Below are 11291 nucleotides of genomic sequence, written 5' to 3'. Positions count from 1 at the left end.
GCTCGTTTACACCCCTAGATTCAATGCTTAATGAGAATGGGGTTTATTCTGGAGTTGATTCATTCTTGATCTTTCTGCTCTTTCCCTTTCATGGATACCACCAAACTATAACAAAGTTGAATTTTTTGAAATCTTAGAAATCTAATTACTTATATGTGACTTATATGAACAAATATATAAATACTTACAAATATTATCTTACAATTCTTCCAAAAAGGCGTAAATCATGGTAACTCAACTGATGAACAAATATCGAATTTCACTATTCAAAGTTCAATTTTTAGAAATCTTAGAAATCTAATTACTTATATGTGACTTATATGAACAAATATATAAATACTTACAATTCTTCCAAAAAGGCATAAATCATGGTAACTCACATGAACCACAGAGGCTAGACTTGTGCTCACTGCGCAAAAGGAACCCCCCTCACTGCCGCTAGTGAAACTTGATCCCTGGTCATCATTCTTCCAAAGTTTCACCTCTGTGACCAATTGAACTGCCCATGCGGGTAATATTATCTTACAATTGCATATATGGTTTGTAAATACTTTAGATTTTTTTTTGTGTGAAAGTGAAATTAGATTTGTTAGAGAGCCTCTCTCTCTAGGGTTTTTCTAGAGTTCTCTCTACATCTATACAAGGGTTTCCTAGGGTTCCGTTTGGTTTACGAGGTTTCCGACTGCGATCATCATCGTTTTCACCGGTGAATCGGCCTGTGTTGGCAGCGTGACGCTGCTGCTGTAGGAGGTGGCGATGGAGAACCAGCCGAATGCCGCCGTGGAGGAGGAGTTAGTGGAGGGCTATGCGGGTATCTCTTTGTTAGACGAAGAGGAGGTACTGGTCCCGGCAGGAGGGGCAGCGACGCCGGAGGATGGAGGGGGACGCCGGACATGGGTTCTGGTTAGAAGGTTTTTGACACGCAAATTGGTCAAACTCGAATTCATGCGTGAAGTCTTGGCATCCGTGTGGCAGCCGGTGTGTGGTGTGCAGGTCTCGGAGTTGCACCCAAATCTTTTCATGTTCGTTTTCTACCATCAAACGGATTTGCAACGTGTGATTGATGAGGGGCCATGGGCGTTTGATAATCATACCTTGGTATGTAGACCGGTGGAAGATGGGGTGTTACCGGTTGATGTGGTACTGGATAGTGTTGACATGTGGGTCCAAGTCTATGGACTCCCGATGGGCTACACGTCTACGATCATTCAGGAACAAGTGGGTAATACTCTAGGTCGTTTTGTGAAGGGGGATGAGAGATTTGATGACCGACCGTGGAAAGCGTTTTACAGGATACGCGTTAGTATTCCGGTGGCAAAACCGCTGCGTCGGAGGATGAAGTTTGCTAAGCGGGATAAATCATGGTGCTGGGTGAATTTTAAGTATGAGAGATTACATACTTTTTGCTTCTTTTGTGGTTTATTAGGCCATTCGTACAAATTCTGTTTACAGGCAAGGAATTCCACTCTTACTGTGGATCAATATCTGTATGGGGCAGAGATGAAGGCGGGGTTGTCACGAGGGCCAAGACCGGTGGGTAGTTCTTGGTTGGTACCCGTGGGGGGGGGGGGGGGGGAAGAGGGAGGAGGTGGTAGAGGATGAAACTGGGCGGGTGCTTCGGGAAGGGAGGTGGCGGTGGTGGTTGGGGGGAGAGGCCGAGTGTTGGGGGGGAGAGGCCGAGTGTTGGGGGATTTCCGACGGGGCAGCCAGTTGATGGGGAGGGGGTGACATGCGGGCCTAAACGGCGTAGGGAGGAGACGAGGGGTGGAGAGGGAGGAGGGGAGAGGGTTAGGGAGGATGTGGCAATGACAGACGTCTCAAAAAACTTGTCTATGGCGGGTTCTGGTTCCCAGACCCGCCCGTCCCAATGAGTACTTTGAGCTGGAACTGTCGTGGCTTGGGTGATCCACGTACAGTTCGAGAGGTGCTGGATATGGCATCCAGAAAGAAACCTGATTTTATCTTTTTAATGGAGACAAAAGTTGCCAGAGATCATGCTGAGCGGTTACGTGTGAAGTTAGGGTTCCAGGGGTTGTTCTATGTGGATAATAGGGGGCCGAGCGGTGGATTGGCTCTATTCTGGAGAACGAATGATACATTACGTCTATTAAGTTACTCTCGTAACTATGTAGATGTGGAAGTTCGGGTAGATGGTCTGGCACCCTGGAGGATGACAGGTTTTTATAGTTTCCCGGATCGTGGTGATAGGGAGGAGTCTTGGAATCTTTTGAGACGCTTAAGGTCCCGTTCTATGTTACCTTGGGTAGTCTTGGGGGATTTTAATGACTTACTATTTCAGTATGAGAAAAGGGGGCGGTGCAGGCATCCGGAATCTTTGTTGAGGGGTTCCGGTGAAGCACTGGAGGATTGTGGGCTGCTACAGATACCCATGATTGGTTATCAGTTCACATGGGAGAAGGGGGAGGGGACGGAGGATTGGGTGGAGGAGAAGTTGGATAGAGTGGTGGCGACTGATGAGTGGCGGGGAGTGGTGGAAGGGGCCCGGGTATATAATGTTCTGACCAGAAGATCGGATCACTTCGCTCTCTTTCTAGACATTCGGCCAGGGGAGGGATTCCGGGGTGGGTCGCGTCAGTTTCGTTTTGAGATGGCCTGGCTGCTAGGTGAGGGTTGTAGGGAGGTGGTGGAGGAGGCGTGGGGGCGTGGGGTGGAAGGTCTGCAGGCCCGCATAGAGAGATGTGGTATAAGGTTGCAGAGGTGGGGTGGTGATCGTTTCCATAAGTTTGGGAAACGGATTGCTAATCTCAAGAAACAGCAGTTGAATTGTCGTGGTCGTGTGAGCCATGAGGCGTTAGCAGATTTCCGTCGTTTAGAGTATGAACTAGTAAGATTGGAGAAGCAAGAAGATGTATTCTGGAGGCAGAGGGCGAAGCAACATTGGCTTCGTGGGGCGGATGCAAACACTCGCTTCTATCACAGGTATGCTTCTGCCGGTAAACGAAAGAATACTGTTTTACGCCTTAAAGATGAGTTGGGGGGTTGGGTAGATGGTGAAGCTATGAAAGTAGTTGTGATGAATTACTTTAATAATATTTTTGCCGCTAACCCCGATGTGAGTAATGGAGCGGACTTTTTTGCCTCTATCCCAACTCGGGTTACCCACACCCATAATGAATGGCTGAACCGGCCGTTTGACCCAGGAGAGGTGAAAGATGCATTATTTGCTATGTTCCCAGACAAAGCTCCGGGACCGGATGGAATGAATCCGGGATTTTATCAAAAATTTGGGACATAGTTGGTCCAGATGTGACTAGTTGTGTGTTGCAGTGCCTGAATACGGGGTCTTTGTCAACTGGGCTTAATGAATCGAATATTGTGCTAATCCCGAAAACACAGTCCCCTGAGATGGTCACGGATCTACGCCCGATTGCCTTGAGTAATGTTGTTTACAAGGTTATTGCAAAGGTAATTGCTAATCGTATGAAGCCCCTGTTAGGCGATATTATTTCTGTATCGCAAAGTGCTTTTATTCCTGGCAGGTTGATTACTGATAATATCTTGATAGCTGCCGAGGTTGGAAATTTCCTTAATAGGAAACAGTTGGGTAAGGTGGGATGGGGAGCATTGAAGCTGGATATGGCAAAGGCCTATGATAAGATGGAATGGACATTCTTGAAGAACATGATGTTGGCATTAGGCTTCCAGGTTGGATGGGTAAATCTTATCATGGAATGTGTCACTACTGCTTCGTATAATATTATGATTAATGGTGTGTCTGGAAGACAATTAATCCCATCTCGCGGACTCCGTCAGGGAGATCCTCTGTCCCCATACTTGTTTCTTATCTGTGCAGAGGGGTTATCACTATTGTTACACCAGGCCCAGGACAGAGGAGAGGTTCATGGTTTAAGGGTGGCGAGAGTTGCTCCAGCTCTCTCACATCTCTTGTTTGCGGATGACAGCCTCCTGTTCTCTAAGGCAAATGTTGGTGAGGCACAGGCAGTTAAACGATGTCTTACTGATTATGAGAAGCTTTCTGGCTAGACTATTAATTATAATAAGTCGAATATATGTTTTAGTAAGAACACTCAACAGGTGGAGAGAAATGTGGTGGCGGCGGTTTTTGGGGTTCATCAGGCACATAACTTTGGAAAATATTTGGGGCTGCCGGCTTTTGTGGGGAGGAATAAGCGGGCAGTGTTTGCTTATGTGGAGGATAAAGTGAGGCAAAGAATAGGCTCTTGGAATAAAAAGCTTTTGTCTCGGGCGGGTAAAGAATTTTACTCAAGTCAGTGGCGCAGGCAATGCCAACATTTACTATGAGTGTGTTTTTGTTACCTGACTCATTATGCAAGAACCTGGAACGTGTTATGAATAGATTTTGGTGGCGCAATGGAAAGGATGGAGGGGGAAACATTGGCTAGCCTGGGACAAGTTGAGTGTACGAAAGAAATATGGGGGCCTAGGTTTTAAGGATTTGAGAGCTTTTAATGTGGCTACACTGGGTAAGCAGGGCTGGAGATTTTTGACAGATCCCAATTCTCTGGTCGCAAGAATTTTTAAGGCAAGGTATTACCCGAATACAGATTTTCTGAATGCCTCAGTTGGGAATAACCCAAGTTTTCCATGGAGAAGTATAATGGCTGCCCAGGGACTAATTAATCCGAATGTTAGACGAAGAATTAGAAATGGAAACTCAACTTTAGTTTGGGGAGACCCGTGGTTGATGCGTGAATCTGAGCCAAGAATATTATCAGAAAAGCCTGCTCACTTTGGGGAAGTTAAAGTTTCAGGATTAATTGATCTGGCATCAGCTACCTGGGACACACCGTTGCTTAATGAGCTATTTTCGGCGGTGGAGGTGGAGCAGATTTTGGCTATTCCAATTAGCCCAGCCTATGATGATATGTGGTATTGACATGGGGACCCCAAAGGGGTTTATACGGTAAAAGCTGCCTATCGTAATTTAATGGGAACCATAGACGTACCCCCAAATGGGTTCACATCTTGGAATAAAATTTGGAACCTCAAAGTACCCCCGAAGTGGAAAGTTTTCTTGTGGAGAGCGGTGAGAGGAGTATTACCCACCACCATGAACTTATATAATAGGAGGGTAGATATCCCATTAGCATGCCCTTTGTGTGCTCTAAACTCTGAAAATGTTTTACACTCTTTGGTACAATGTGAATTTTCTAAATGTGTGTGGAATATTTCGGGATTTGTTGTGCAGAGTACGGTGGAGGATGACTTTGGTGTGTGTGGCTTGAATTATTGCTCCAAAATATTGATGCGAAACAATTTGCTTGCATGGTGGCCATTATGTACAAAATTTGGATGCAACGGAATACCGCGGTGTGGGAGTATAAGGTGGGTAGACCACGGCTTGTGTATGAACGAGCAATGGCTACGATGGCGGCTTGGAACTCGGCCACGAACCAAAGGGAGGGACAGCAGCAGCCTTGCGCTGCTACTACCACCGTCGGGCAGTTCGACTCACGGCAGGAAGCTGCCGACGCTAGGCAGTCCGGGTTGCGGCTGTGTTGCTTCTTTGATGCAGCCTTCTCGGCCACAACACAGCAGGGGGCGTACGGTGTTTTACTCTAGGATGCGAATGGAAATTTTTTGGCAGCCAAAAATGGCCCCTTGCCACTTTGTCATGGACCCTTTGTGGCGGAGGCGTATGCATGTAGGGAGGCACTGTCCTGGCTTAGAGATCGTGGAGTCATGGACGTGGAATTACGGTCAGATTGTTCGAATTTATGTCACGCACTTGGCAATTCAGCGACGGAGGATCGCACTTATGATGGTTTAGCTGTTTCAGCATGTCGGGATTTGATGTCTTTTTTAATTTCCTGCACTATTATTTATATTCCTCGTTCTTTAAATATTTTAGCTCATTCGTTAGCTCAGACAGCCTCTGCGCAGGCAAACTCGATGTTGTGGGAGGATAACCCACCCTCCTTTATTTCGGCTTTGATTGATTAATATATACAGCAGTTTACTTTAAAAAAAAAAAAGATTTGTTAGAGAGCTAAATCAAGGATAATTACATCCCAAATGAGAAAGAAAGGGAAAAAATAATGTGGAGACAAAGTCCACTATTGTAAGTCAGATATCGGTGGAAAAACTTCACACGTGTCCCAACATGTAAATCACTCTGTGAGGCATGCTTAACTGAGAGATAAATCACTTGGCAAGAGGGTTTTGGACGGAATCAAATTCGTAATTTTCTGGTGCGAGAATCATACTTTATCTACTCGGTTAACCCTTTTGAGGTAAGATTTGGAGTATTATTGATTTCGTATATGGTTTATATTGAAGCTCAATTGGTGCTTGACATTTATTACGGATGATCTTATGTGTGATTGTAATACTTTTTAACAAAAATATGTTTAAAATTAATATTTTACTAAAATTATATTAAAAAATATATATTTTTGTTAAAAATTATTAATTTATCTTATGATAATGTTAGAAAAGTTATAATGTCAATCTTCACTTCTTCAATGTATACAACAACATTTATGAGTACCAATGCACATATTTGTTTCTGTGACATTATAGTGGTGGTTGCAAATAAAAGCATTGCAGAAGTTTATTCTTGCAAGCAAAGAATTCTGGAAAAAAAAAAAAGGAAAAGAAAAATCGAGGTGGGTTTCTGATTAAAGGAGTTCGACAGTGGCCCTAACACAATTAATCCATTATTATAAAACTAATATTAAAATAATCAAAACTTTAATTACTGTAACTATGACATTAAACCATTCCAACTTGCAAATGACTAAAACGTCAACGTCAACTCTCTTCCCACTTTATACAAACATTAGTAATTATTTTTTTTTTTTTTATTACAAAGGAAGAGGGACACCCACATATACTATCTACGCCTTCACCAAGGCTCGAACCTAAGACATCCCACATAAGGGGCCAACCAGATACCAGTGGACTACAAGCCACTTGGTAACATTAGTAATTATTAATCACCCATAATTACTCCATAATACGGAACACAACAAAAATGTCCCGAGTTGACCAAGTGGATATAGCTATTAGGACTCTATTATCCATATTAGACTAGGACTATATTATCCATATTAGACTAGGACTATATTATCCATATTAGAATAGGACTATATTATTCGTGTTAGACTAGGATTATATCTAGCATCTCTATATATTCGCTCTCTGTACTCTCAGATATTATTATTGAATACAACACAATTATATTCTCATCTGGTATCAGTTAGCCAGAGTTTTCTTTTCCAACATCCATGTTCCTCACTTCGTAGCAGTAGCCGATGGCATTAAACCAAGATACATCGTATCAGAAGCGGTCCGGTCAACGACGTGACGTTGATGATCCGTGTCAAATTTGTAACGGTTTCGGCCACACGGGAGCCAATTGTGTTTGGCGTTATGATGATCCGTGTCAAATTTGTGATCGTTTTGGTCACACGGGAGCCAATTGTTTTTGGCGCTATGATGATCCGTGTCAAATTTGTGACCGTTTTGGTCACACGGGAGCCAACTGTTTTCGGCGTTATTCAGGGGCTCTGGGTTTTCGGGCTAATGTGGCCGTCTCTGGTGATAATGGTGATTCCAACGGTCCTCATCAGTGGTTCCCTAACACTGGTGCTACAAATCATGCAACGCCTGATTCTTCTTTGATGACTTCTGCGACAAGTTATGATGGCCCGGAGACTCTGCGAGTTGGCAATGGTACAGGTTTGCCTATTGTTAATGTTGGTTCTACTTCGTTAGCCACTGATTCTATGTCTTTTAAGTTACATGATGTTTTGCATGTTCCTGGTCTCTCTTCTTCTCTATTATCTATCCAGCGTTTTGCAAAGGACAATAATATTTTCTTTGAGTTCCACCCTCTTTGTTTCTATGTGAAAGACATTTTGACCAAGAAGGTTCTTTTTAAGGGACATGCGTCTGGGGGTCTCTACACATGGCCTGCGTCTTCTGCTTCCCCTGCTGCATTTGTTGCTGCACGGTCCTCTTACGTTTGGCACATGCGGTTGGGGCATCCTCATTCTCGAGTCTTACGTAAAATTTTAGCGTCTTCGTCTGTTGGTACATTTAATTCTAGTGATCTTCCCAATGTCTGTTCCTCTTGTCAATTAGGAAAATCTTCTCGTTTTCCTTTGTCTCGTGTCGAACCACTAGTTCGCATCCTTTGGAATTAATTTATTCAGATATTTGGGGCCCTGCGCCATTACTTTCTGCGTCTGGCTTTAAATATTTTGTGTTGTTTGTGGATGATTACACTCGTTATATGTGGTATTATCCCATGCGTGCTAAATCTGATTTGTATGCTATATTTGATAAGTTTCGGTCACTAGTTGAACGTTCCTTTTCTCGCAAGATTATTTCTTTTCAATCTGATTTAGGGAGAGAATATAAAAAGCTTGGTTACACTCTTGCGTCCTTAGGTATTCGTCACAGGAAATCATGTGCGTATACTCATGAACAAAATGACCGGGTAGAACGTAGGCATATGCATGTTGTTGAAACGGGACTAGCATTAATGGCTCAATCCTCTGTTCCGTCTCGTTTTTGGGATTATGCTTTTGAAACTGCGGTTTATCTAATCAATAAAATGCCCACTCCTGTCTTATCTGATAAATCTCCTCATTATCTTTTGCATCGGTCTCCTCCATCTTATTCGTATCTGCGTGTTTTTTGGGTGTTTATGCTTTCCAAATCTGCGTCCCTATAATCGCAACAAACTACAGTTTCGGTCATCCCCTTGTGTCTTTCTAGGATATCCTCCATCTTTTCGTGGCTATCGTTGTTTAGACACTAACACTAACAAGGTTTTTATCTGTCGCCATGTGCGATTCGATGAGGCTGTCTTTCCTTTTGTTGCTTCTGTGGATTCGCAGGTTCCAAAACCACGCCCGGAGCCGTGGGGGTGTTGCACCAATTGTTTCTTGTGGTGATCCGACTATTGTCACGACTCGTGACCCTCCTGCCGCGCCCATAGCCGCTTCTGACCACCACCGCCAGCAGCCTGCTACTGCCGAGCCCATGACCGAGTCTGAGCGGACAGTCACGGACCAGCCGGCTCCTCGGCCAAGAGGCTGGCCTCGTGGTCGGTCTCGTCACGCGCCCTCACCCGTTCGCTCTCATGGAATGAATACGAGAAGTTCGGGACCACATGATCATGTTGCTTTATCTGCTGCTGCTGTTACTCCTGAACCTACATGTTTTACTCAAGAGGTTAAGTTTCCTGAATGGCGGGATGCAATGAATTTTGAATTTAATGCCTTGGTGCACAACAATACATGGAGGCTTGTTCCCTTTAAATCAGGTATGAATGTAGTTGGATGTAAGTGGGTGTTTAGAATCAAGAGAAAGACTGATGGTTCGATTGAGCGTTATAAGGCTCGGTTAGTTGCCAAGGGATTCAATCAAATTGCTGGCGAGGATTTCTTTGAGACCTTTAGTCCCGTTGTTAAACCGACTACGGTACGTCTTCTTTTATCCTTAGCTATTTCTCGTGGATGGACTATTCGATAATTGGACATACACAATGCTTTTCTAAATGGCAATCTCGCTGAGACGGTTTATATGCGCCAGCCCCCTGGTTATGAAGACAAAACGATGCCCGGGCACGTTTGTCTCCTTCAACGTTCTTTATATTGGCTTAAGCAAACTCCCCATGCTTGGTTCACTCGTTTGCATGATTTTCTGGTTTCTGCTGGTTTCTCACCTTCCAAGACGGATGCCTCTCTATTTATATATTCACTTGGCAATACTCGTTTATATTTTCTGGTTTATGTGGATGATATTTTGGTTATGGGATCTGATCCGGCTCATGTTACTGCTCTTATTGACAAGTTGGCTCTTGAGTTTAAAGTTCATGATATGGGTGTGCCCTCGTTCTTTCTGGGTATTGAGACCATTCCGTTGTCTGATGGCATGCTTCTATCTCAACAACGGTACATGAAGAATATTCTAAAAGGAGCAGGTATGGTTGATTGCAAGCCTGTGGCTACTCCGGTTTCAACCACGAAGGCCGAGACTAATGCCGTAGTACCATATGCTGATCACACTCAGTATCGCAGCTTTGCAGGTGCTCTGCAATATCTTACGGTAACTCGGCCTGATCTTTCCTATGCAGTCAATCGTTTGTGTCAACACATGCACTCTCCCTCTACTGCGGATTGGGCGGCTCTCAAGAGGGTGTTACGGTATGTAAATGGGACACTACATCTTGGTCTTAAGATTACGTCTTCTCCTTCTCTAGATATTCATGCATATTCTGATTCGGATTGGGTTGGCAATCCTGATGATCGCAAATCTACTAGTGGTTTTGCTGTATTTTTGGGGACCAATCTTGTCTCATGGGTTTATCGAAAACAACGTACTATGGCTCGTTCATTAACTGAGGCTGAATACAAAGGACTGGCTGATGTCTCTGCAGAGGTTACTTGGCTCGTCTCTCTGATGAAGGAAATCGGGTTTGCGCCACCTTCTGTGCCCAAACTCTGGTGTGACAATCTTGGAGCTACTTATCTGTGTGCTAATCCGGTGTTTCATGCTCGCACCAAGCACATTGAGATCGACTACCACTTTGTTCGTGATAAAGTCGTGAAGAAGGAATTATAAGTCAATTTTATTTCTACCAAAGATCAGATAGCGGATATTATTACTAAGTCTCTTTCGTCTGTACGTTTTAATTTACTCCGTTGCAAGCTCAATGTTTTGGCTGACCAACCTTGTGCTTGAGGGGGAGTATTAGGACTCTATTATCCATATTAGACTAGGACTATATTATCCATATTAGACTAGAACTATATTATTCGTGTTAGACTAGGATTATATCTAGCATCTCTATATATTCGCTCCTTGTACTCTCAGATATTATTATTGAATACAACACAATTATATTCTCATCATAGCAATATTCACTACTGGAAATTATGAAATTTCCGACCACCTGAAAATGATCTTAAATTAAGTCGAAATGGGTCTTGTTCCGACCACTTTTGGTATCCGGAAAAAAACCTTTGTTGCTATTTCCAACCACTTTTTGCTTTCGATTTGATTTAAGATCACTTTCAGGTGGTCGGAAATTTCATAATTTCCATGAGTGATTCCCGTATTTGAAACTTACAAGTTTAATTTTTGTTAATACCCTTTTGGTTGAGTTAGTCACATGAAGTCTTACAAGTATGATTTATTTCCCCTGTGTGATTTGCAGACTCAGGTATTCGGGTAGTGGTTTAGAGACTATACCTTTTATATATATATATATATATATATATATATATATATATATATATATATATATATATATATATATATATATATATATC

At 43.3% G+C, this 11291-nt stretch overlaps 1 protein-coding gene across 1 annotated transcript; it reads left to right on the top strand.

Moving 5' to 3' along the window:
- The first annotated feature begins 756 nt into the window (after positions 1-756).
- On the top strand, positions 757-1541 carry LOC109158426. Its single transcript, XM_019306337.1, has 2 exons — positions 757-1364; positions 1427-1541. The coding sequence occupies exons 1-2, from the start codon at positions 757-759 to the stop codon at positions 1539-1541; spliced, it is 723 nt and encodes a 240-aa protein (XP_019161882.1).
- Positions 1542-11291: the final 9750 nt, after the last annotated feature.

The sequence above is a fragment of the Ipomoea nil genome, unplaced genomic scaffold (genome assembly GCF_001879475.1).
Source record: "Ipomoea nil cultivar Tokyo-kokei standard unplaced genomic scaffold, Asagao_1.1 scaffold2818, whole genome shotgun sequence".
NCBI lineage: Eukaryota > Viridiplantae > Streptophyta > Magnoliopsida > Solanales > Convolvulaceae > Ipomoea > Ipomoea nil.
This window is presented reverse-complemented; position numbering and strand designations above follow the sequence as displayed.